The 25650-nt window shown below is 40.2% G+C and overlaps 3 protein-coding genes across 6 annotated transcripts in view; all 3 read right to left on the bottom strand.

Moving 5' to 3' along the window:
• Positions 1-122: 122 nt before the first annotated feature.
• On the bottom strand, positions 123-12222 carry trpc4apa (transient receptor potential cation channel, subfamily C, member 4 associated protein a). Its single transcript, XM_063474695.1, has 18 exons — positions 12074-12222; positions 9437-9565; positions 9184-9300; positions 8992-9049; positions 8825-8880; positions 8560-8688; positions 7795-7996; positions 7456-7641; positions 7203-7345; positions 6984-7115; positions 6827-6885; positions 6542-6727; positions 6275-6365; positions 6028-6168; positions 5823-5934; positions 5381-5493; positions 4988-5194; positions 123-2804 (listed from the first exon to the last, which is right to left on the bottom strand). Exons 1-18 carry the CDS (start codon positions 12197-12199, stop codon positions 2667-2669), a joined length of 2325 nt encoding a protein of 774 aa, XP_063330765.1. The 5' UTR covers positions 12200-12222; the 3' UTR covers positions 123-2666.
• An 818-nt stretch (positions 12223-13040) lies between these two features.
• On the bottom strand, positions 13041-16771 carry sla2a (Src like adaptor 2a). 2 transcript variants are annotated; one of them, XM_063473183.1, is made up of 8 exons: positions 16192-16771; positions 15604-15716; positions 15359-15458; positions 15180-15266; positions 14738-14841; positions 14074-14226; positions 13861-13990; positions 13041-13486 (listed from the first exon to the last, which is right to left on the bottom strand). In XM_063473183.1, the coding sequence occupies exons 2-8, from the start codon at positions 15674-15676 to the stop codon at positions 13360-13362; spliced, it is 774 nt and encodes a 257-aa protein (XP_063329253.1). In that variant the 5' UTR covers positions 15677-15716; positions 16192-16771; the 3' UTR covers positions 13041-13359. The 2 variants fall into 2 exon arrangements, with proteins under 2 accessions (XP_063329253.1, XP_063329254.1); XM_063473184.1 differs by having other exon boundaries at positions 15604-15713.
• Positions 16772-18034: 1263 nt separating this feature from the next.
• The window catches only part of ndrg3a (ndrg family member 3a), a 31619-nt gene continuing 24003 nt past the window's right edge, over positions 18035-25650 (bottom strand). For 2 of the 3 annotated variants that reach the window (XM_063474692.1, XM_063474694.2), the window contains 14 exons: positions 24559-24664; positions 24323-24443; positions 24018-24080; positions 23857-23917; positions 22825-22911; positions 22352-22408; positions 22035-22138; positions 21508-21573; positions 21364-21415; positions 21178-21225; positions 21047-21082; positions 20897-20948; positions 19545-19583; positions 18035-19056 (listed from right to left, as the gene is read on the bottom strand). In XM_063474692.1, the coding sequence (XP_063330762.1) occupies positions 18884-19056; positions 19545-19583; positions 20897-20948; positions 21047-21082; positions 21178-21225; positions 21364-21415; positions 21508-21573; positions 22035-22138; positions 22352-22408; positions 22825-22911; positions 23857-23917; positions 24018-24080; positions 24323-24443; positions 24559-24664 (1065 nt within the window). In that variant the 3' untranslated portion in view covers positions 18035-18883. The remainder of the gene's footprint in view (positions 19057-19544; positions 19584-20896; positions 20949-21046; positions 21083-21177; positions 21226-21363; positions 21416-21507; positions 21574-22034; positions 22139-22351; positions 22409-22824; positions 22912-23856; positions 23918-24017; positions 24081-24322; positions 24444-24558; positions 24665-25650) is intronic. The other variant, XM_063474693.1, reaches the window with a different exon arrangement.

The following is a 25650-nucleotide window of genomic DNA, read 5'->3' as shown; positions in this document are numbered from 1 at the left end:
GCTGCAACAGCTGTGCACCGACTGTGATGGCGCACCCTCCAAATAAAGACTTTTTAAACCTTTAAACGCGTCTTTTGTGTGTGTGTCAATGTGATAGAGAGATGCGATTCGACAAAGACAGTCTAAAGAAGAATTTATTATATGATTAATTTGACAAACAGCTGTTAAATAAGGAAATTAAACTTGAATACCAGCATTAGAGCAGGAGCATGAGGGTAAGTTTGTTACTGAAGTGTTTATTAGAACGTGGAACAGATTTTGTGAGTTGAACAGGGTTAGTCAGAGATTAACCATGAAGATGAAAAATAGATGTATAATTTCCTAAAGCCGTTTTACGACAGACTGTACACGACATTACTCACTGTCAGCATCTTTGAAATGCCGTTTGTCGCACAAACCCCATAGATGCCGTCAATCCTAGTGAGATACAATCATCTTCCTTCACTCCCACCAAAAAAAAAAAAAAAAAAGCACCATATAATCAGTTGTAAAAGTGTGTTTAGGGCTCTTTATGACCTTCCCCCTCATGCTAAACATTACACAAAATGTACAGTTAAAGTCAAAGTCAGGGGTCTAAAATAAGTCAAATAGTGTGTTATATTATGCAGCATGTTTTTGGCCAAAGAGGATAACATTTCACCATTTTTTCTGTACAAACTAATGAATGAAAACTAAGGCCTACTGGGTGGATCACACCACATACAGCATTACTATAGAGAACCAGTTCTCTTGTGCATCATACAGAAGGGTCACTCTCAGAAACTCATCACAAAGCTACGGAAACTAGGGCGAAGAAAATGTTTATACAGGTATTCCAAAGAGCTCACACCATTCATGCTTTCATACCAACAGCTTCGTCTGACTTCTACCACGGACGCCTGAAGCGATAACAGCGTAATAAACAATCTGTCCTGAAGAACACCGTTGTAAATATTCTTGGGCATCCAACAAAGAAATGGAGAACTCGAAAAAGAAGCACTTACGGGTACTTGCGTTACTTTCACTGCGAAGCACAGAAGATGAAGTCATTTAAAGTTTGCGCACACCAGTCAAGAGATTTAAGACATGCTAAAAGCTAAAAAACAGGAGAACCTTAAGAAGCTTTAAAGTAAATAGAAGGCTTCAAAAAAAAATTTGACATGTTCACTTGCATCTCAAGGCAAAAAAAGCACAACTCATGGTGTCAGAAATGCCCTCATACATTCACGTGAACACAACGTGCTGGGATTAAATCTGTACACTTGTGATTAGGAGTGGTTTGATCTGTACGGCGTTGGGATAAAACATGAGGTAGCTGATTCATTTGTACTTGTTTGACTGGACACACCCAAATCTTTTTAGCTCTGCATCTTCCATTTCAACAAAACAGGAGCACATTCAGGCTGTGGACAACTTTAACACAGCCACGCTCATCGTTTCTCCTTTAAACTAAAGCTGTGCTATGCAAAAGGAGCCACCAAGATTGTCATTCTCAGCTTGTAGGTTTCAGGAAATGCCAGATACCAGAGAAAGTGGAGGATTTCCAATCAAATGCTGATGATGTTGGGCTGAAAGCTAATTCACATAAAGCAAACTTTGGGTAAGGGGTGAACAAAAACTCTTATTTTAACACTTACACCTGCATAGTTTATTCTCTTCCCAAAGCATTTTCTCACAAAAGCTTCTGTTACATAATGAAGATGTTTTTTTAACAAATGGGTTAAAATATAAACAATAAAAACAAATGTGCAATATTTTATTCTACAATTTATCCAGAGCTAAAAGCCACCATTTTTAACAACACAAAATATAAGTCAAGAAAAAAATCTTGGGAAAAAATAAAAATAATAATAATATTAATGAGTCCCTGGGTGGGGCTTCTGAAGCCATAACTGAAGGGTGGTTTTTAGATGAGAGGTACCCCATGTGATATGTGGAAAATCCCAGCCCACCCTCAAGCTACCTAAATGTGCTGAGTGGAGCCAGAAAGCACCAATGAACAATAGCCACCTAATATAATAGACAGACAGGTTCATTGAAAATTCTCTTTTTAGAGGACTCATAAGGGGGAGAGAAGGGGGGAAAAAGTAAAAAGCCATTTTCCTCAAAGCCCAGGCAGTGGAGTGACATGGAGTCAACAGAGAGCATGAAGTTAGTGCGAGAGTGAGGCTGGTGACTCCTGGCAGCCCTGTGACACACCACTAACCTGCACGTGAAAGTTCAAGCTGTGGTAATTTCCAAACCAAGTCCATTTTTTTCCTAACATAACTTGTTGAATCATACATATTTATCATAGAACTTTCTAGGTTATATAAAAAGTTTTATTTAAATTTCACCTAAAGCAAACAACCAATGCAGATTTCAATTTTTGAAGGTTGTTTAATTGTCTGTTATATTGTGGCCAATCTGGGGTGGGCATACAGGTTTTCCTCTTCTTTCTCTTGAAAAGCGGATTTAACTCAGTGAGAAGACGATGGCCAGGAAAACTCCTATTTGCTGAAATCTGTGATGACAGCCTCCATGCGAAGGTGCAGACAGCAAACAGGTGAGTTTTTACATCCAGAACACAGTTCCTAAGCAGCCGGACGGCTCAGCTCAGCGGGGTCATCGCCAGCTTTAGGTGTCCATGCTCCATGTGGCCATCTGCCCCATCCCATCCCCAGTGCACTAAGTGCACACACTGGAGGTCAATCTTCCAGCAGATCTCTGTCCAGATCCATGAATGGTTCATCGATGTAGCTCGCTATGGCACACAGAGAAGTCCTGTCTGAACCCAGCAGCACTGATACAGTCTCCTTCCAGTAGCTGAATGGGATACAGGAGCTCTGAAAAAGGGAAAACCAAGATGAATAAGAACAAAAAAAACCAAAAAAAACCCAAAACAAAACAAAAAAACCCCAACCCCCACAGCTAAAAGGTATCCCAGCTATAGCTATAATAATAGCTATAATTAGTTATTCGAGTAGCCTTTTACATAAAAAGAGTAAAAACCAGTAAAAGGAGTTTTACTGGTTTGTATGAACAGATAAATCAGAATAGGTTAGCTAGATGTCTCTTGGATCAGTGTTAACACTTACAGATGAGTGTCCAAACATAATAATACTTAAAAATAAATAAATAAATAATAGTCTTGTTATAATGCCACTAATTGCCACCAGAACAGACTTAGACTTGTTTATCTAGGCTAAAAGTTTTCCCTAATTTTGTGTTTTGATAACTGAGATTCAAAGACCTTAATAAAATAGAAATAGAGGTAACCAATGATGCTGAGATCTGGTGACTAACACCACAAATCATATTTGGCATCATTTAAACATGAAACCACTGAAAATGCAAAACACCCTACACAACACAGCAGAGCTTCAAAAATCACCTTGTTGTAGGGTCAAACGTTTGGATCTGCACTGTTCTCCTGATGCAAGCATTAAATCATTTTGATCTTATGAAATGAGTTCTTTCATAATAAGCTCCCCCCCCCCCCCCCCCAAAAAAAAAAAACATCTCTCTGCACCAAAGAATTACAAAAAGTGCATACATCTCTGTAATGAGGGCTTATGTGCTAATATCCTTTACTCTGTCACTACATGACCTGATCAAACTGTCCACCACTAATTAAACGTTTCCCTTCCAAATGAAACCAATGGCAAAGCATCAAATGCCAACTAAAATCTCTGACCCCATTTATAGAAGTATTTCCCACAGGAAGCACTTCTTGTGTTAAGCAGTGTCTGTGTACCCTATACACTTATAGTGTTTAAATTTGAAGGGTACTGAAGAATACAGTAAGTTGGTATATGTCAAAGTCATTAACCTGTGGCAGTCAACAGTGTAATTAGGTTGGACAGTGCAAATCTAATGGAAAATTGTAGCAGCCAAGTTGGAGACATCTGCCACTTGGTGGCAGCAGAGCAAGCAAAACAAACACATTGACATCACCTTGTAAAACTGTTATGCTGACAAAGAGTGGGACATTAAGAAAAATCTTTACATATTCTTTTATAAATGAAAGAAAATGGCTTCAGAAAACAGTACGAAGTCTGGGTTTTACAGAATTCCTGTGATAGAACTTTTAGATTGTTTTACTTTGAGCTCAATGACCATTTTGCTATTTTGTAAAGTTATTTCCAAACATCTGTTAGTCACATTGTTGCTTGTGAAAGGGACCAAGCCTTCCATCTCCCTCCCATCACAGCAAAATCTGTTGCACCATCTTCAGCATTAAGTCCCACTAATGAGTAAATGTTGCTCATAGAGTTGATAATTTCATAGGGCAGTCAAATATTTTAGATCTACTTACATAATCAATGTTTAAAAAGCCATTCAGTTGTAAAAATTAAAGAAAACAAAGGCCCTCTTCTGAGACAATGCTACAGCAAAAGTAAACACTTTGGTTTTGGTATAACTTCAGTCCCAGCATGTGTATTTTTTTCATATTAAGTAATATAAAAAGAATTTTATATTTGTTTACCTCTAATTAATTAATCACAGTTTGGGTGGAGGACACAAAGAGCACACACATTTTCTTCTTTTAGTCTAGTTTTATTTAACCCCTGATGGAAAAAACCTGGCTCTTAAGCTGTTAAATGCTAGACACCAAATTTATCTGTCTGCTGTTTGGTGATGGGCAGGTGGATTTAACAGTGATTCCTGACTGGTGGTGGCTACTGCTGCAGATGATATGTGGCACTTAAACATTCGGCAGAAAGGAACTCTTTTTTAAAAAGGCAGGTTGTGGTGGTGTGGGGTGGGTATTTCAGTTCTTGTATGGAAAGTCCCTGACTTACAGAAGTTCTTCACAAAAATGAAAGACAATATCTAATCTGAAAGAACTTCTATGCACCTCTACAATTTACAAGTGCTGCAACACAGCAATCAAAGTCTTGGTTTTATCACTGTGCTTGCAAACCTTTCTACTAACACAAAATGCCACTTAATATAAGTGAAGAGATTCTTGCTTCCTGCCTGTGATGATGGACCTGGTTGAGTGTTTGTACGTTCAGCTACTCACGTTCTCCAGACAGGTGCTGTCTTTGTCCTTATTGAGGTAGTGGCGCTGCCAGAATCGCAGTAGGTTGTGGAAGTTGTTAAGCAGGCAGCCCGGGTACTTCTCAGCATACTCCTTCTCACGAAGGGCGTTGAGGTAGAAGGGCAGTTTAGCCTTTCTTCTGGCCAACATCAAAATCACCAAACTGGTGTTTAAACAGCTGACATTCTCCTGTAGAGAAACAGACCTCAGTTATAATAAAAAATAAAATAAAAAAGTTTACACTACAAACAAAATTATGTTAAATGCCAAATGTCTCTGAACTGACTTACAGTTTACTTTTAAACAGAATTTTTTGCTAAATAATCACCATGATCTTCTATGAAAACATGCGGCAGGGTGTGAATGAACCCAGACCTGTGTGAGTGTCTGTACATTGATGATGTTGACCAGTCGGAAAAGGAACGACAGCCTGTTCTCAACTCTGGCCATGTACGATAGCAAGCAGCACTCAGAAAGTACCTCCACCACTGGGAAACAACAAAGAACACAAAACATGTTTGTAAAGTGGAGAAAAAAAAAAAACACGTAATAAATCAAATAATTGTATCAATGTACTCTCACTTCTGGCGCACATTGTCTCGTCAGCTATCAATTCCACTTCAAACTCTTTGCATTCTTTTAGATTTTGTCAGCAATCATTTGACAACACATTAATGTGCTTAAAGAATACATAAAATTAAAGTCCCAAAGATCCAAACAAAACAAAAAGAAAAAATAAATAAAAGAAATGCTCATAGTAAGTTCTGTCTTAAATATTCTATAAACACCAGTTTACAACCATCAAATTTCCATTTACCTTTGACATCTTCAGTCTGGCTCTCAAAGCGGTCCAATGAAAGAACGATGCAGCGTACCAGCATGTTTGAATCCACGAGGGAGCTGTTGATCTGTGTTAAGAACATCTGAAACTAGAAAAAAAAGATACCATTAGCGACAATGCAGTAAGATCTTTTTCAGCCAGTATATATATTCTTAATAAATACTAGGATCTATGATCATACCTTTTCTGGAGTGTTGACATATTTGTTGAATCTCTTGAAAGCATCAATGTTGAACTTCATGAGCTCACCAAGCAGATCGAAGTAACTCTGAAGGACATCGCGAGATGTACAACCACTGTCGATGATGCAGAACAGGATGTGCTGTCGAGGAATGAAAACAGAAAGTGAACACCGATTCACTAAAGCCACGTGAAAATAAAATAATTGAGGAAAGATCTCTCTACATGGGTGGTAACATTTATCTTACTTCTAGTAGGCCCCTCTTCAGAAGAAACATTTGGTCTGCATAGGATGTGGCACCTCTGAGGAAACTTTCCACTGCCCTTGCCTGCCAGAATCTATATATAGACACCCAAGAGAAATAATCAGCTAAAGCAAACTACACAGAGAAACCCTAAGCAGTCATTTAAATGGCACAATCTCTGATGCTCCAATATGTGTATGTCAGACTTTTAAAGAGATGGCTGACTATATAATCTGCATTATCTCCGTCTTTGGCCTACATGACACTTACCTGAAAGACGAGTCTGGAGGCTCCCTCTTCATGACAGTCAGGAGGCGTGTGAGGAGGCCCTTCTTCCCATCACACACGAGGCTTCTGTCTGTATTGACAAGAGCTTCCACCTCTGGAATATTAGCCTTCATGGAAATGGCACTCAGTTCATTCAACTCCTGGCTATTTAGAAGGAGATACTTGTTCCTGAAAGATAGGGAACATATTGAAAAGGTAAAGCAAAACCTTAAATGAAATATCTAATTAAAAGTTTAAAAAAAATTATTTTTTTAAATTGCTGCTTACTCGTGATGATCACTGAAACTCTGAAGTAATCGCAAGAATTGGATTTTGAAGGATATCTCCTGTGTGACAGGAATAAAGAGTGTTCACCCTCCATATTTTAAAAAGTGATATGTAATTGTAATGATGAGTTTAGGACTACTGAATTGAAATTTCATACTGGACTACAGTCACAGTTCTCATTCTGGCCATGCACCACGTGATTCGAAACTGTATATTTCCTCCAGATGAGCTTGTCGAACAGGTTGTTGAGCCCTGGGATGAGACGAAACTCAGCCAGCATCTTGTGAACCTGAGAGGAGTTACAGGGGTGAAGAAAACAATTTAACTCTGTTCAGACCAAAAATTCAAGCTCAGCTCTAATGGTGGGGAAGAGTACCTGATTCCTTTGTCGGCCCATCAGAAGAACACAGAGCACATACAGTACTTCTACTTTATACATAATCTCATGGACAATCTTCATGGACTGGGGCAGTCGATGTCTCAGAGGGCTGGTAGCCAGAGAACTCTCATCTGACGACTCTGTAGGTGAGGAGAGAAAAAAAAACTAAAAAACATGTCCAAATGTATTATTAAAAGTTCACGGGAATGCAACCATGAGTTAGCAGTATCATAAATGCCTTTTTCCTCACCTGTACTGCTTTGCTCAGGTTCCTCAGTGGCCATCTGCATGAGAGCATCCAGTACCAGAGCATTATCCAGCCATGTGTACCAGTCCTCCAGCTCCTGCAGGAAGTTAGCACCTGTGGCTTCAGATACCTTTCTAGTGGCCAACTTACAAAGCCGCTCAATGAATCCTGGGATGCTCAGCAGGGTTACTGTTGGAAAACAATGCTTGTTAGTTCAGTTTAATGACATTTCTTGTTACAAGTGTCAGAAACAGGGTAAACAAACACAGTCAAATGCACTCTTGCTATGGTACAAAATACACTACACAGCCAATAAATCTTTGAACTCTGAAGACAACCTACCCTGGTTGACCTCTGCACGTGAAGGACTTGCATTGCGTTTTTGCTGTGCATTTTTGGCCAACAGGGTGTGCTTGTCATCATTTCCCACATCAGGTTCTGAGATTGTGACAGAAAGGATGCGACAGAAGTTGGCTAGCTGTTGCTGGTCGAAGCTTTGGACCAGACCCGACAGGTTAGGGATGCCCTCTAACTGGATCATCTCCTGAAAGGTGTGACCAGATGTAAAACATCAAATGTGAACAGAATGCAGACATTGCAACACTTTCAAAAGTAAGTTTTGAGACAGACCCTGACTAAATTTGATTTGACCCAGCAGATATATAAATGCTACATGCCAGTTTAAGCGTAAGACCTGAAAATATTTACTTCCTTTGTATTTACAAAACTGACAAATGATCAGAAAAATACATGACTTGATTTTCATGGACCAAAGTTTTATCTGTCATAATTAGTAAAAAGATTAAGGAAAGCTGCTAAGTGAAGTGAGAGAGATATCTAAACCATCAGGAGCACACAGAATAAAATTAAATCAGTCGCATTTTATAATCTCCACAGTGCTCTGACAGATAGCTGGCTTAGTTATGGATAATTAAGTAACTGCAGTTTTTGTCAGAGTCCACCCTGTACTGGTCACCAGTCTGTCGCATGGCTAACACATGATTATAATCCTTATTAAATAGCTGAGTAACTATGCATAAAGTGAAGTCAAGAGATCCATAAATACATTTACCCCCTACTATCACTTAATCCAAGTAGAACTCTGACCTTTTTTACTCCAAGAATATCTTCAATAAGAGTAGCAGTCTGCAGAAAGGTCTTCTTGTTTGTCATCAAGGTGAAGAGAAACAGAACAAAGTCATCCCTAGCTGCCAGACTCTTTGTGACGCCCTCCGTCTATGAATTTAAACAAGGAATTTTACATAGTCATTAAATTATGCAAAAATGATTCTGCATCAAGGCAAACAAGTGGAAGGGAAAATATGATGTGTGCGGCATATTTTATATGAAAAAGATGTAACATGGTACTTACACATATGCAACAGTTGTACAGAACACTAAGGCAGTCTTTGACCAGGTCATCATTCACTGTTGTAACAGAAGCACAAATATTAATCTGACTGTTTCAGGATTATAGGAAAAAACTAAGTAGAACTAAAACGCAGAAATGCGGACAGATGTTATGGCAGTCCTACTTACTTTTAGGTTTCTTCTTCTGCATAGTTAGTGTAGGTCTCATCAGGATTTCCACTAGAAGCTTTATGAACACAGACAAATGAGAAAACCATTTTATTTCTCCAGTATCTCAGGAGGAGCTGAGCTATACATGAGAGTTTATTCTTCAGAAATAACAGCTTCAGTCCAATAACACCACAAGAATGTAAGACTTACATCAACTCCACCAAAGAGGTCAAAAGTGTACGTGTTGGGGAAGGTGGATTCCTGAGCGGTCTTCCTGTCCTCTGTGACAAAGGACATGGCCTCCACAGACAGCTGGGATAATAATAACTGCCAAAAAACAGTGGTCACATTACTATTTTTTCCCCTACCAGTTTTCAAAGTAAAACACTGAGCAAAAAAAAAGGAAAAGCTAAAACCAGTAATTTCACAGCCTCCATTTGATGGACTAGTGCTATGTGGATACCTTAAGAAAGGTGTGGGCATGGGAGAGGTCACTGTTGGGATGGCTGCTCTCATAGAGCTTCTGCAGCAGATTAGGGATGCCATTCCACTTGGCACGTTTATCTCTCTCCTGAAGCAGACCTCCTGGGAGCTACAACACATAAAGAGGCAACTTTAGATAGCGCAACATGAGCCCTTTTCAAACATGCACTGCAGTCCTGAACTAGATACTACTTAGAGGAGCAGTATATGAGACTGCAAATGTCAGAATCAATCCAATTAGCACTAAACAGACTTTATCCCACCAGCTCCCTAGTTTCAAGTCTGTAATGTCTGATTAAGTCAATCTGTGAATAGCACAGGTAATTGTTTTGAGAATTCACCGCGAGTATATGCTCTGTCCTGCACATTCTGCTCAGAAACCACAATACTACATAGTACTTTCAGTAGTGAAAAATCAGTCTGACATTTACTGTCTGCTATGTGAGAAGGTCTTCTCATACCTTATTCTAACATTGTATGACGTTTGTGTTAAAGCAGCTATACACAGTAAAAATATCTAATTTTCTTTTAAACCTTTAAATAAAATGACATCTTTAATAAACATAAAAGCAGTGTGACATTCACTATAACACATATCCATAAAATATGAGTGTGTTGTCAGTCAAATAAATAATAAAATTCTCATTCCAATAGGTTTGCAACTTTCAAAGAAAGAAACATTTTATGAGTACAGCAAGGTAGTAAGGCTTCTTTTAAATGAAACTACAAAGCCACACCTTTGATCATACCGTAGACTACAAAAGCTAACATGCCCCAACAGAGTTTCTATTTTAACCTTTTGAAATCTAAAGTCATAGAGACCTTCAGATCAGAGTCATAGCCTCCCTTGATCACAGGAAACACATATTTATTGTGACATATAAACTTCCTGGAAGAAAAGAACATTTTGTACATCTACACAAAAAAATTATTGACCAAGTTAAAAATATGCGAAAGAAAATGTAAATATGCATGTGTTTTAATGTTGTTACCAGAAAACTTCTCACTGAGAAAGAATGAAATAAAAAGTTAAACAGCATATTTATGCATGACAAACTGACTTTATTACAATGTGTAATATCTTAACTCTGTTTACTCTGTGCAGGTACTGGTTGTGAAAACAGAAAACAAGCCCAGTCTTCCTACTGGCACTTTCACATGAAATGATTTGACCCATTCTTAATACTGGGTCAAAAAATTGGGTCATTTTTTTATATTAAAGATGATGAAATGAAAAAACTCAGAGAGTAATCAATCAAGGCCTAAGAACCTAAACAAAATGATCTGCAACAAAATTTAATGGGTTCTTGTCTTAGCCATGCTCCACCATCTTTGCTGAAATTGGGCAAAAAGCTGAAGAATGATCAAATAATTAGCTCTAATTCATGTCTCAGAGGCAGTTCAACCTAAAACACCAAGTGAACTGCTCTGACAACTAAAGGCACAAACTACAGCACATGACATACCCTCCTTAAAATCTGTTCATGTGTCAGCAGAACTGGCAGGACTCCTGTTTTCCCAAATTACAGCAATTCATAACATTCCCTGGACGGCCTAAGAAAACTTGTTTAAAGTCGACGTGTTCAGGGTTATCGGGGGTGTTAACAGATAACACTGGAAATACTTTGCGTTATTAGAACCTCTACTTAAGAACAAAGCTTCTTTGTAAACGTCATTACGCAGTACGTTAGCTGGAAATGTGACAGTCACGCCACTAACATATGCATTGAAAACAAAAAAGGTGTTAATGAGTTTAATCAGCTTTGCAATTTGACGGCTTTATTAGGATGAAACGGGCAATATCATAATAGACATGCATGAGTTGAACGTGTGGAAACACCCGGAGAGCTGCGACATTCGTATGCACGAAGATACGTGAAAATCTAAACAGTTGGCGTAAACTGTCGCTAGCATTAAATCAAAAACCAACCAACCCTTCACACTTAGAAATATCGTGTAAATGGCACAAAAATAAACCTGCGAACGTTAACATGCCTTAACAGCTGTTGTGGCGTACCCATCTATGGAAACGATAGTTATTGTGGTTAGTGTTGTTACGTAATCACCTGAGCTATTCTGCTGGCTTAGCTAGTTAGCTGTCGCTAGCTCCTTCGCTACCATTAGCAATTCTTACTGTCGTTTATACCAAAATTGCAGTATTTAGAAAATAAAGTGAGGGGCGTTGTAGAAATATTTACATTCTTATACTCAACGGGCACAAGAACAGTCCAAAGACAACAGACTTTAAAACGTTTTATATCGTACAAAACCTGGCCTCCAATGCTAAGCTAATGTAAAGCTAACAACAAAAGAGCCACTTCAACGGAGCTTTCCTCATACACTTGTAGCAGTGACAGCGTCATTTGGATTGTCAGCGAGCAAAAACATGTTTCCTGGCAATAGGTTGTATTATAGTTTAAGATTTGCCTAAGAAAAAACACACCCCGTTATGTTTTAGCTTGTTAGTCAAGCCCGAGCTGACAGGAGCGACTACAGCTCCAGTTAGGTCTCTCGGACAACGTCTTCCTTTCAGGCTCGATTCCAAGCGCAAGTCCCTGGTCTCGGTCGATCAACTTTCGAGTGGTTTAACAGTCAAAACAAATGTCGTTTCTCCCACCTGTGTTCCTCGACTGAAGCCCTGACCGGTGATTTTAGTGGCCGTGAACTTCGTGATGATATTGCTACTGTAGTTTCTTCGTTTTCCTCTCGTACAAGGGGACTCGCACCCCAGAAGCGTCGCCATTATTTCTTCTTCCTGAACTGAACTGTTTGGGCAGGAAGTGAAAGGCTTTGATGAATTATTTGAGGTAATTAAGCGGCATCTGCTGGCAGAGAAGCAGACTCTACGAGCTTGTCCGTTTGGTAATTACGTTCTTATACATATATACCGTGATATATAAACAAATTAAAAAATAATAATAATTTAAAATTATTATTCATGCCTGGCCTAATTATTTTTGCGTTCTTATATTTTTTATATATTGCACACAAGCGTAGGCGTTATGCCCGGCGGCTGAGTTCTACGGACACTCTTGAACTACTTGAACTTACGTCAATTAATCTTAAACGTACGTACTTAAAAGATGAGTTGTTGCAGTGCAAGCAATTATTCGTTTCACAGTAGTTTCGTGTTTTTGCAGCAATGGTAACCAGAACGACTGAAAAAATAAGTCTTTCATCAGTTAGTGCATCTTGTTTTCAAAACTGGAAAACTGCAAAACGAATGGAAATGTGTTGAGGATATTGTGTGCTGAGAACCAAGTGTATCGTGAATTCAGTGATCCACTTCGGCACCTAGAGAAAGTGTCTCCCTTGCTTTGCCTCTGCAGTCTAACACGGATGTCTTTGCACTTTTAAAGCTGTGGCTACATGTCTCTATGAGTGTACTATACGTGTGTGGCTATGCATGTGTCAGTGCAAGAGCATGTTTTTCCTTTTTTTATGGAATAGCATAGCAAATGGACTTCAGCATGTTCCCCTCGAAGTTGTTTGGTTGGTTTCACAGAATCTGCACATGTATTACATAAATGATATATTTTATTGGATTCCAATAACACAACCATGATAACAATCATATTCCAATAATATTAACACATAATATGACATTCAACCTGCAAGTACACATTAGTTTATAAATTAAGAGATACATTCAATGTTTAGGAGCCAAATTAGAACACATTTCTCAAAGCTCCTCTGTACGCTTCTTTGGACACACATCCACAAAAGCAGTCCTCCAGCTCATATAGTTTGCAGTACTGCATATCTCCACACAGCGTAGTGTCTCAGCCCTCCTGCTATTCCAGGGCAGTCTCTAAAGACTGCACTTGGGCGTGTAGACGGCCTCTTCTAGTGGGATCCCCAAGCCGCAGCCGATGAATTACAGTCTCACTCTGCAGTCTTTCCTCAAGTGTCCCAGCAGCTGTTTTCGCCGGCCTCGGTCATTTGGAGGTAGGAGTAAATAGCCTCCCTGAGCCCCTCGCTCACCAGAGAGTGGTCTGACACTGTCCTCTTCCTCTTTAAGATCACCGATCTGGAGGGGACAAAGAAGAATTTGAGACTTCAGTGAGGAAAGTGATGTGGTAACTGAATCCGTTGGAGACTGCCGTTTCAACCTGCACATCCTGCTCTACATTTGCAGGTTCCACACATTCACAACTGGCACGTACCCACTGTAACCACAGGCCTATCTGTTGGCATGTCTGCCGGTATTGTTTACACACTCTTCACACCAGTTTATTCAGCACATTACCGCAGCGCTGAATCATTATCTTTCTAACAGACTGTCAACATCCACGGAAAAGGCAGATCTTGATGCTAAGATAGGAAAGACAGCGCTGAAAAATGAGTCACAGAGTGACATCTTATGGCAGACATCAGTACAAGTAAATCTAGAGCGAGCCACACCTGCTGATTTCCTTCCATTTGATGGTGGGCCTCCTGGTTGTTATTGGAATAGGCCGGGCCTCTTCAGCATTGTCTAAACCCTGGATGAAGCAAGGCATTGCCAGCCGACAGCACAATCCATCTGTGGTCTCTGCAAAAGAAGGCAACATTTTAGCATTGATCTTTTCAAGGGCTTTAGTGTTAAAGCAAAATAGTCTCAATATTAATACAAACCTGAATAGTGTTCCACCATGCAATGCAGGGAGGAGAAAGTAAGGCTTGGAGATATGTAGACCCATCCATTCGGGAGGGTAGAAATACGGTAGTGCTTCACACAGTCCTGGTACGAAGAGCTGGTTCTCCTCAGGATAGATAGCGAGTAGGAATCTAAATAAAGAAATAACACACAGATGCAGGAATTAATAAAATATGCCAGTCTTAGTTGTTAACCATGGTTCCAGTTGTTTCTTAAGCAAACTAAATAATTCTACTGAGCTTTATAGTATAGTCTGTAAATAGCTGTGCCTTCAGTAGAAATAGAAATAGCAGTTTAAGGGCAATTTTGCTTAAGGAAATTATTATACTGGATTCAGTGTCTGATGATGAATACTTATAAATAAATAAATTCATATACATGAACAATAACAATCCTTTATAAATACTTAATAAGTGTAACAAGCCATTACCACGTTTAGAAGTACAGAAGAAATGAAAATGAAAATAATTGGGTAGGAAATACTCCTCCCCAACAGAGCTAGGCTAAGGGGAAATACAGCTTCAAGTGAAGAAATTTCAGGGTTCCTAGCATGATGTTGGCCTCGGACTGAATATGGTGATGATAAATCTAACAATTAACAAAGGGGGAATAAAAAACAAACAAACAATAAAAACCTCTAACCTCTGCTTGTCTCTGACTCTCGAATCAAGAAGGCTCCATTCTGGTTATTAGGAAGCATGAGCAGCTCCACTGCTTTGTACCTGCTGATGCCTTTGAACAGCCACCTGCATAATAATAATTAAAAAAAATGCACATTCAGAACAGTAAGATGATAACACAGTGTCATATTTTACTGTTAAGAAAAATCCAGTGGAACAACATCAGAGCACATTCACCACTGGAGGAGGACTGAAACTACAGGAGGGAGGAGCTGATCATGTCACCCGAGAAAGAAAAGCTCTGTTCCAAACATTTGTCTCCACTGAGGTAAAAGTTCACCTACACAGGGACCCCTCCCACCTCTCAGGGAACTCCCCGCCTCCCCTTTCATTTTAACTCCTCTGCCTTTTGTCACGCACAGAAAAATGTGACAAATCTGCTAACGCGGTCCTTGTGTCTGTACCTGTCAGTAACTCTGGCCGTGTACTCGATAGGGACGTAGCTCTCCCGGCCTGTCGTTGTGGATCTCACCATTATGAAGTCCCCGTCGCTGTGAGTTAAAATAAATACATAAATAAATGACACTCATCACTAATTGTAGCTGAACTTTAAAACTGAAACATTAAGAGCAGTAATACATACTCTGATGTCATGGTCAGTCTTTCCCCAATGCACATGGTCAGTTCTGTTTCTCCAAATGATGGGTAATCAACAAGAGACACAATCACACTTTCCGGGCTCTCTGCACAGATAGAAAGGAAGAGATATTTGATTTTAATCTTGCCTTTGGCCAATTTTATATACAGATATATATATCTATATCTATATATATAGATATACATACACACACATACACACATATATTTCTGTCCTGGGATTAAACCTACCCATTGACATAGACTCATCTGGGTTTTCAAAGATTGTCAGGTTGGATTGGCATCTGGTGAGGCAGGTCCCCATGGTCTGTGGTTTTCTTGCTAATTTGAAATGTCTGCTGCTGCTAGGGGAAAACAAATATAGCGTTATTATGAAATCGCCTTTAGTAGCTCAAATTCATAACTGAACTGCAAATGTAGTTCATGCATTGGCATTGTGGTATCTGTAAAGCTACTTAGAGGTGCAGGATATTTTTTTAGGACACCTGAATCCGGGCAACAAAACCAGAATACAGGAAGGCGCCTAACCACAACAAGAGGTATGATATCCTGTGTTAAATTTCCAAAGCAATGCTTATGTGAGAACTATGGTCAGTTTCTCAAATGCGAAGTGAGATGAGATTTTACTTCTGCGGTAGCAGCAAGGCAGGAACATATCTCAAACTAAAACACTGTAACTAACCACTCCATTTCTTTGCAGTGCATGATCATCACTCAGTGACAAAAATTCAAAGGGAATTTAAGCATAATTTCCTCGTTGTGAAAGTGAAGTCCTGGAACAAAAGGGGGAAATGGTAAGAAAGAAAAGCGTATTCTCACCTTTTTCAATTCTTGGATGAAAAATGTCCCTCCAGAAAATATATTCCGCTCAATTAGTTAGACTCCTTTCACGATAACAAATAAAATCCAAGTCTTCCCAGTGAAAAATGCTCTTCTGCCTTCAGCACATCCAATGTTGCTTGGGTAACGTGTAGTACATGTATAAGCTCAAGTTCCTACTCAGGCACGCTGCTCAATCAGTGTGTTCCTTGCTCTGATCAGTTACCACGAAGACTGCTGTGTTTGCGCAGCTGTTTATCGCGTGGGCTCACTAAAGAGAGGAAGCTTCCTGCCTGGCTTTTATACATGCGGCTCAACTGCAACTTCCTGTGACGCTCGACAGTGACATAAACTACCTCAAGTTGATCTCTCTGATGCAGGCTGTTTTGAAGAGGCACCAATTGTGCGCTTGTTTATGGAATGAATGTGTACGTCAGTGAAATTTGTCATCCCCATGTACATGAACCCTGTGGCGCATTGTTGTGGGTTGAAGAGGTGTCATCAGTTTACAGTGACAGTTAATGTAAAATAAGCTTATACTGGACAAACTATCTGAATTTCTGTATTTTGAAATGTGCGGAAAAGGGAAAACCGTGGAGATGTTTTCACTCTTTACATTATTATCCATCATGTTACCATTGCAGTTGTTACCGTGAGATAAAAGTCAAACTTCTGCAGAATCAGGAGGTTCCACTGCCAACCTACGCGTGCCATGATTTCTCATCCATCCACCACAGTGACACTGCAGAAACAACCCACCAGTGGGGTCCTGCTCTTTTACACATGTAAGTGTGAAAAGGTGAAAGGCAATCAAGATTATTATTTTTTTTTAATTGTCACGAATTCCGTAACTGTGTAGCTCTACTGCTTATGTAACCATGAGAGGGCAGGAAAGAAAAACATGTCGTCTCTGTTGAAAAAACACAAAACAAACCAGTCGTTCGCGGAAATATTACTAAAACCAAGATAAAACTGTCATATCTCCTTGTTCTGTCTTAATCAGATGTACTCTGAGCTGCTTCAGACGCAAATGAGCAAGTGTACCCTGAATGGAAACAATACAGCAAGAACAGATCAGATTGGTGCTGAATCACCAGAACAGCCTGTTAGCACAGATGGAAAGAACTTTGTGCTCTTTAAAAAAAATAAAAAAATAAATCTGAGATTAACTCATTCCAAACCACTGATGTACATCTTTCTCAAATAGAAACTGAAAAAGGGTCACTAAATAGTGCATATTTCCTGTGTTTTAGTCAACTCGTGTAAAAGGAATTATGCAATGATCAGCCCGACTCAGCTTCTCCGAGTACAACCTCAGTAAATGCACCACAGATGTCAACAAAAACAGGGCATTCGTCATAATGGGGTTTATGCATGTCATCACATTATATTGTATGCAAAAATGCTCGGAAAGCTCCATCAAGTACGGGAAATTAATAATTAGCAACAGAGCTCCCAGAATCATTACAGTAAGCAGGTCCTCAGTGGGTGTTATGATTAGCATATTAACACTATATTCCCATTCTGCTTTGTTTTCAGAAATCATCATCTTATTTACAGAGCAGCTGATCATTGTTTTTGTAACATGTGCTAAATATAGACCACCTCATCTGTGACAGCAGAAGTTATCTCTCAGAAACAAAATAAGAAACAAGAGCGGTTGGAAACTCACTCACCACAGTCACCGCACTTTTCCACTAACAGGAGAGCCGATGTATGAGAACGCTCTGCTCGCAGACGCGCTCTTTCTGTCATTCATTCGATTAGGTTGCACGCTTGTTCACAAGCCGTTGGTTTAGCAGAATTATTGGTAAAACCACTGACAAATAAAAACAAGACACGCTCTCGTCTCGTATCTTTATTCAGTAGTAATATAAATGAGCTAATCAGCAGACAGTGAGAAGCACCACATGGCCCCTACATCAGATCCCACTTGTTGAAGGTTGTTAAAACAACAATGAATATACTAGTCAACTGAACAACATCAAAGAAAGGGGAAAAAAGCAAATTAAAAAAACATCAACACAAAGCAGAAGGGAAAATGAAATGCTGGGTTGAGTTAAAAAAAAAAACAAAGTCAAATATCTTGAAGTGAAACAACTGAAAGTTCAAGAGCAGCTCTCTACATTTAACTTAGCTGGACTTACAGTGTGCTACAGTATGCAATGCTACTTGCACGCATCATCCACATCACTTTATATGCAGCTTTATTTCTGCAAATATTAAGTGATCTCCTGCCGTGCGTTGTATCTAATTTGCATTGCAGCTAGTTTGACAATAAAGACACACAATCATGATTTACAACTGATGTTAGGAGTTAAAAAAAAACAGTTACTTTGATTTCTACAGTGTGTGAAGACATTTGAAACAACGACAATGTGAAAAAAAATAAATACAGGACTGGACAGCTGAGTCATATGGTCAATCATATGGTTTTTGAATATACAACACATCTGAATGGAGTTATGGTTTCTGATAGGAATGTGAGTTTGACAGTGTATTTAATACAATATTTTATAATATGGATCTGTTAATATATTTATTACATCCTCCTTTCTAATCACATAGATCATTACAGATCTTCCTAGCATTGAGCTGCTTAGGATGAGAGAGAGAAAGAGAAAGTTAGAGAGACGTGGAGAAGGGACATAAGTTACTATGGGAGAGTGCGGGGTGGGGGCGGATTGGGGGCTTAGCAGGAGACCTCCATGGTCTGGGGCCCGGCCTTGCTGTCCAGGCTCCCGGTGGTGCCGCCCTCCAGCAGGCTGTTGACGTTGCTGCGGCTGCGACTGTTGTCCATGGAGGTGATGCTGGAAGAGGAGGTGGTGCGTGAGCGAGCCAAGCGAGTCATTCCTGCTGAAGGTACTGAAAGAGAAACGCACGTTAATATTCCACTCACACGGCCCACAGACTCGGTGCAGCGTGGGAATGCAGATACCGTGACACATCAGCAACAACAACAACAACAACAGCAACAGCAGGAAACAAGTGCTTAGCATGCAAACTGCTCTCATAAATGGAGACTAATCAAATTATCCACAAATGTGCTAACAGTAATACAGCAGCAGCACACAGCATTTGCAATCCAACGGAACTGACAGGAAGCAACAGCAGCGGCTCATGCAGTAAACTAGGACACTCAGGGCATGCTGAGAGGGAGTGAGGTGAATGTCATCAGAGTATGCAAAGGATGCAGTATGCTGACTGTATCCACAACCCAGAGCTGCTGTTCCAAATATTAAACAGTGCTCTCTCAAGAACTTTGTGCATACATTGACATTCATCCACTGTACTGTTATGAGGCCACTGAGTTCAAAGCCTCCTCATCTGGCAGCTACTTAAAAACCTGGTACCTGATTCGTTGCTCAGGTGACTGAGAAGAACGTAGGGAACTTCAGGCAACGATTAAAGAGGGAAAGAAAGGAGAAAGGGAGACATGTTGAAAAGCAAGCTCTTCGTGGTACTTTGCCACACCTCAGTGTATTTCGCAGCAATTTTTGTAGACAAATAGCTGTCATTTGTTTGCTAGCAACAGCAGGTAAGAAATGAAGACATGCATGCAAGTTATACCGTACGCTTGAGTTCCTGAACTTTCTGGCCGTTTCCCTTTGCATTTCACACTGTGGCAATGTGTTAATGAGGCAAAACCAGCTTTCAGAAACATGCTGAGGTGTTAAGATTATTTTCCACACTTTCACTGTGTGAAAACACTCTTTTTAATCTGCTCTAATCCTGCAGTGGCATTTACTCAACAGGAGCACTTGGTGGCCTTTAAGGTAAAACCCAGGCTCTGGCATACTAGCTACACAAGGCTGCCCTCCTACAGTGAATGGCCCGGGATAGAGAGAATGCAAAAGAGAGTCAGTGTTACAGAAAGACACACATAGACAGCGATCATCTGTGCAGCTGGTAAAAGCAAAACTACATTCATCTGTCCATCGATCAGAGTCTTGGTTGGTGCACAGCAAGCCTGTAGGGTCTTCTAGAGATGTGTTTGTGGCTTCTCTGCTTTTTATGTTTTTTTTGTTTTTTTTTAACAAATGAATGACTGTAAAGCCTGAAGGCCTGTTTAACCATGCACGTTGAGTCTCTTTTGACAAATACTGCATCATTAAACAGTTCAGATAGAAAAGAAAACACACCAGGCAAAAAAAAAGGGAAAAAAGGGTAATTTTTAACGCCCACTCTGAACTGAACAGGAAGCAAATTGCTGTTCAGCTCATAGAATGTGATCGTCATTTCTAGAAGCACTAACGCCTCACCTACTGAGGCTGGTGGGTGCCACAGACTGCAAAAAGCAGAGAGGAAATGGTGTTAGCATCCATCGAGCCACGTGGGCTGCCTCTCCGTGAGCAGGGTGATGAAAAAAAAAAAAAGCAAGAAAAAAAAAACGACTTTCTTTTCACACTCTGCAGGCCAATGTCCGAGGAGGAAGGGGGGGGGGGTAGCAACAGCTCGCAGACTGCATTGAAAACAAGTCTCAATTAAGTAACTTTTGTCATTGCACTCACGTCAACAGGAAATTCAGTGGAGCGCCTGGGCCACAAACACGTCAGTTCAAACAGGTATTAGTCTGTAAACAATTCTTGGACACTGACTACTAGCAAACCAGTTTAAACCAGTTTAGAGTTAGATCTGTTTACCCTTCAGTCACATACAAAAAAACCCCAAAACAAAACAAAAAAACAAGAGCATCTTCACTTACTGTAGCCCATGCCCTGGACGAAGTACTTGAATGCCTCAGCAAGTTTTCCTGGCTGCAAGAAAAAAAAAAGTTAGAAGATCGTGTTGCTCCAAGAAAAGAGCAAGATGGAGTTCACGTCTCTCGATAATTTAAAAAAAAAAAACAACCCACCTGCACAACCTGGGGCAAGCCTCCACAATCAGCCATCTGAGAGGACATTATCAGTCTCATCAATAAATCACATTTATAAATATGAATATCATACATCTCATATGTCAGAAAGTGCAGTGCAGAAGCATCACCTTTAGCAATGTAGTTTTGGTGGGATTTAACCTGGAATTGCACTCCACCTGTAACATCAAAGACAGGCAAACACTGAGTGATGAAGAGAAGGATAAAGAACCGCTGCTTGTTGGCATAACAAATCCTTCCCCAAGCTTCTTAGCGCACTGAGATGATGGATTGTAATCACCACCGGCACCACTCACCACGGCCTCCACAGCAGGGGATGTGTCACCGACCACCAGCAAAGCAGGGCAACTGGAATAAATGAGGAGTGGATATTCTCAAATCACGCCATGCACTCACAGCCAAATGTGTATATTTGTGTCACCTTGATCTCATAGACTTACGTTAGTGTGTTGACCGTGTCCTCATTCAGACCCACTATGGGCCTCTCGATCTCAAGGTCTCGACGGCTGGTGCAAGGGGAAAAAATTAGAAAGTGTTAGAGAAGCTGAAAATGACGTTATCTCGTTAGACCTCTGTGCTTTGCATTTTTTGTGCTTGTATATTTAGACCTTACTCCACAGCAATTAACTGTCTTTGTTAATAAAAGTTCTCATAAATGTAATGAATAAGCAAAAATACAGGCAACTGCAAAACTTAATATTAAATGTGGCCTGTTATGTTCATTACCAACTCTGTATTTTTATTCTTAGTCACGGCTGAAGCAGCTGCGAATGACTCATAATTCAAAATAATCCTTATTTATCTTATAGTAGGCCTTTTTCCTTCCCTCCCAGCCAGAGCTGCGTGCCTGAGATGTCTTTATCAGGGATATCTAAGCTATGAAAACGCAACTGTAACAATATATAGCAGAAAATTGAAAATACAAAAGTTAATATATAGTGTATAATAACCATGAACTGTTTCATACTATTGGTAGGAGCCACAGAAGAGGGCCAGGTTGTCCTGGTTGATGTCTTGGGCGATGTGGAGGCGGTAGGTCTGGATCAGCTCCTGGTTGTCTGTGAGCTCATCCTGAGAACGGATTAATAAACCGAGAGTGTGATCGACATGGCACAATCTACTAGTTTCTATAACTGAGAGGACACAGATAAAAAAAATTAGCAAATGTCTGAGAAAAAAGTGTCAAGGGAAATTTTAAAAGAAAGCCTCCAGAGGTTCAGCTGCTGTTTCACAGCTTCAATGAGAAAAGGTCAGGAGAACTACATAGCAATAAGTGAGACTCACAGTGCTGAAGTGGTGAGCCATGACGATATCCACCAAGTTACTGGTCCATCCAGAAAGCTGCACAAGAGAAAGACGAGCCACGGTAAGATACAAACAAGATCTGATTTATTTCTGGAGAGTGGACTAATTAGAAGTAAATAAACTGACATAGACACCTTCAGGTTTTATGATTGTGAATTGATCTACTGCTACTAAAGTACCTTGACATCAATTTATGGCGCACAGACTAGTTTTGCAGGGAGTCCTGGACAGATAGCGGACTTACTAAACACTAACAAGAGATTATAAATAACGCAGTGGACATTTTATATCTAGTAGATAAATAAATAGATTTTTTAAAAGAGGGGTGAGCTTTTATAGAATTTTTAACTAGGTAGTTGATTAGTATTGACTAGTATTGTCTTCAGAAGGCAGAATTTTCTCTTTTCATATATGATGAAAATCCTGATCATCGATGAGGCGGAAATACTGACCTTTGAAGCAGCCCAGTCAATCCAGCCTTCAGCACACGGGTCGATATTAATGAGTACCAGACCCTCCACGAGGGACGGGTTGTTCAGCTGTGAAAGTAAAGATGCACGAGGATGAGAGATTTTTAACAAAAATGTCTCCCTGTGTTTTGTTTTGTTTATTAATTTCTTTATCTTTATCATTTTTAAATCATATTGTAGTTTACTCTGGGCATCTGAACAAGGGAATGTTCTCCCAGGAGCTACATCTTCACAACAAAAAGTTTGTAACATTTTGATGATGTTGCGTGTCCTCTAAAGAAGCAAAAACATGATTAAAAGTGAAGCATGTCTGTTCTGTTAAATGATGATGGAGTCACAAACCACTTCTAAATCAAGGGGTGCAGCTTTAGAACTTCCTGTAGACAAAAAGAGGGTATCTGGGGAAATCTAAGATCCAATGAGAGGGCGGCGGCTGCTGCTTTATCAACACGATGCTAATGCAGCATCTGCTGTAAATCCATCATGGGAAAACATTTTGTTCCAAGCCAGTTAAAGCAAGCAATGCGTTTCAGAATCAATTTTTCCTCATTAATTCTAAATAAGAACAGACCGTCCACGGAGAGCCCAACGCTACAATTCCTCATTTCCACACCTTCCCCTTTTACCATCCTCTCTTTTTATCATTCATTTTTTAGAGCTCCCTCGCTGCTCTATGTCACTTCTAGATCTTTCTGCTAGCTTGTGCTTATTTTAGCTGCACTGTACCGAATGCAGAAACAAAGCAATAGCAACGGAGAAAGAGAGATATTTAACCAAGGTGATTCATCACCTGGGGAATGGCAGCATATCTAGCAGACTGTAGAGGAACCTGATGCCCTGTGTGGGCTTGATGGGAGGCTTTAATGTTCACAGTGTGACAAACTGTGTGGTCTGAAAACCTTTAATTATTACAGGCGAGACAGAGAATCACACAAATAAAGACATCAAGGGCAAGGAAGAACAGAAATATAAGGATGGGTGACTCTACACGCCGTGGTCCTACTGTGGACTTACTGCAAAGCGGGTGAGGATATATGCTCCTGCTCCCACGCCGATGCCGATCACGCTGTTCACCCTATGAAGAAACTGCTCGTTAGTGTGTGGCTGAAGATGAATAATTCATTTATGGCAAAATCATCTTATCAATAATTAGCTATCAGCCAGGGGACACTCACTTCAGCTGAGTCAACACAGAGGGCAGCATTTCGGCCAACTCATCCATGGTTGGATAGCGATACCTGGGCACGAGCGATACATGTGAGTCCATGTGAGCAGTAAGGAAAATGCTACCTTCAAGTTCATTCATAAGTTGAAATACTTCAGGAACAGATTGGATGATGACTGCGCTTCAATTAGAAAATGAACCAACAGCTCACTTTCCTGTCTATGCACACAAATTGATTGGAACTCTCTCAACAGCACTGATATGAATAAATATGTACGCGTTCATCGGCGCGTGCAAAACCAGTCTGACACTCACCCGCTGGGAAAGGGAGGCGCTCCCTCCTGCTGGCCGGGCGCATCGACGTGAACCACAGCAAAGTGCTGAGTGATCTCCTGCATGTCCTCATAGTTAAACAGGGTGTTGAAGCAAGACTTGTCTAGAAAGGTGGAAAGACGTAGACATAAAATGTGACAGTGCAGGGGTTAACGTTCTTTGTTAGGTGCAAAGAACAGAGCACTGCATATTGATGAGCTTATTTTTGGCCGACTCACGGTTGAGGCCGATGTCGTGATAGGTGAGGATGATGGGTCGGTTGCCCTTGGGAACGCCTCTCATTGTCACATGGAGAACGCCATGTGGCGTTTCAATGTCGTGCTCCTGTAGCCAAAGAGGAGGGAAAAAAAATAGTTCAGGACTAACACAGGTGGAAAGATAAAAAGCTTCCACATATGACCGCTACAACAACAATTCTGTTATAGTTGTTACAGCGTTACCCCAGAACTCCAGGAGAGTCCAAAAATCATCTGAATAAAAGAAGAACAATTGTTGTATGGAATTTTTCTCTTTCATCTCTGCCAAGCACAAAACAAAGACGCTTTCTGTCTCATTTCCCCAAAAGGCATACATAAAGGCAACATTTTAGCTAAAACGAGCCATTTCTATCATACTGATTGAAGTCTGCATCAAAGCTCCAACATGGAGCCACACACAAACTAAAGTAAACAACCCACAACAAACAAGACATTTGGGTTATATCTTGAATTGGGCATGCAGAGGATAAACCTTTTGTCGCCAGCTCACATCCCCTGTGCCCTCGGACAAACAAAGCACTGAATGGCCAGTGCAGGAAAACAGTCTTTCTATCCAAAGGTCTGAAACTCTCAGTTCTTTTCACAAGAATGACTTTGCAAAAATGCCAGCATCATTTGTCTTCACTCAATGTCTTTGCAAAAAAAAAAAGACCCATTCAAATTCAAAGTGTTCATACTGGCTTCATTCTCTCTGTTACTTTACAATTTGGGTCGAACACTCAGGGGGCTTGAGTTAGTACCTTAAACACACCGCTTCTGCAAAGGAAAACATTAAGAGGCTTCAACATGTTTTCATCTGGCACTTAATCTGTGTGGGAGATCCAGAATGATGATCCAGATAAAAAGAAAGACTGTTTACAGATGACACAGCAAAAACAACAGTGCCTTAATATTGTTTACAGGATCCAAAGACAGGGCAGGAGGTGACATTAAGAGAAATAATAAACTACACAAGAAGCGGCAAATGAATTTCCCAGATTCCCCCAGAATCACCGAATCATCATGTTCCAATGCACAAAACCTCCCAAGATCAGCATGATCTGTAGCTGCAAA

The sequence above is a fragment of the Pelmatolapia mariae genome, linkage group LG5 (assembly GCF_036321145.2).
Source record: "Pelmatolapia mariae isolate MD_Pm_ZW linkage group LG5, Pm_UMD_F_2, whole genome shotgun sequence".
NCBI lineage: Eukaryota > Metazoa > Chordata > Actinopteri > Cichliformes > Cichlidae > Pelmatolapia > Pelmatolapia mariae.
This window is presented reverse-complemented; position numbering and strand designations above follow the sequence as displayed.

Bases quoted from the DNA above. Each gene is read 5' to 3' on its own strand.
- sla2a (XM_063473183.1), bottom strand. From the start codon at position 15,676: ATGGGGACCTGCCTCACCAGATGCCAATCCAACCTGACAATCTTTGAA. The intron at 14,227-14,737 runs GTTAGAGGTTTT...TTCTTTATTTAG, and splicing joins AGAGTCAGAGACAAGCAGAG to ATTCCTACTCGCTATCTATC. The intron at 13,991-14,073 runs GTTTGTATTAAT...CTTCTTTTGCAG, and splicing joins CATGGTGGAACACTATTCAG to AGACCACAGATGGATTGTGC.
- trpc4apa (XM_063474695.1), bottom strand. From the start codon at position 12,199: ATGGCGACGCTTCTGGGGTGCGAGTCCCCTTGTACGAGAGGAAAACGA. The intron at 7,997-8,559 runs GTCAGAGTTCTA...CACACCTTTCAG, and splicing joins ATATTCTTGGAGTAAAAAAG to GAGATGATCCAGTTAGAGGG. The intron at 5,935-6,027 runs GTATGATCATAG...TTTTTTTTCTAG, and splicing joins ATGTCAACACTCCAGAAAAG to TTTCAGATGTTCTTAACACA.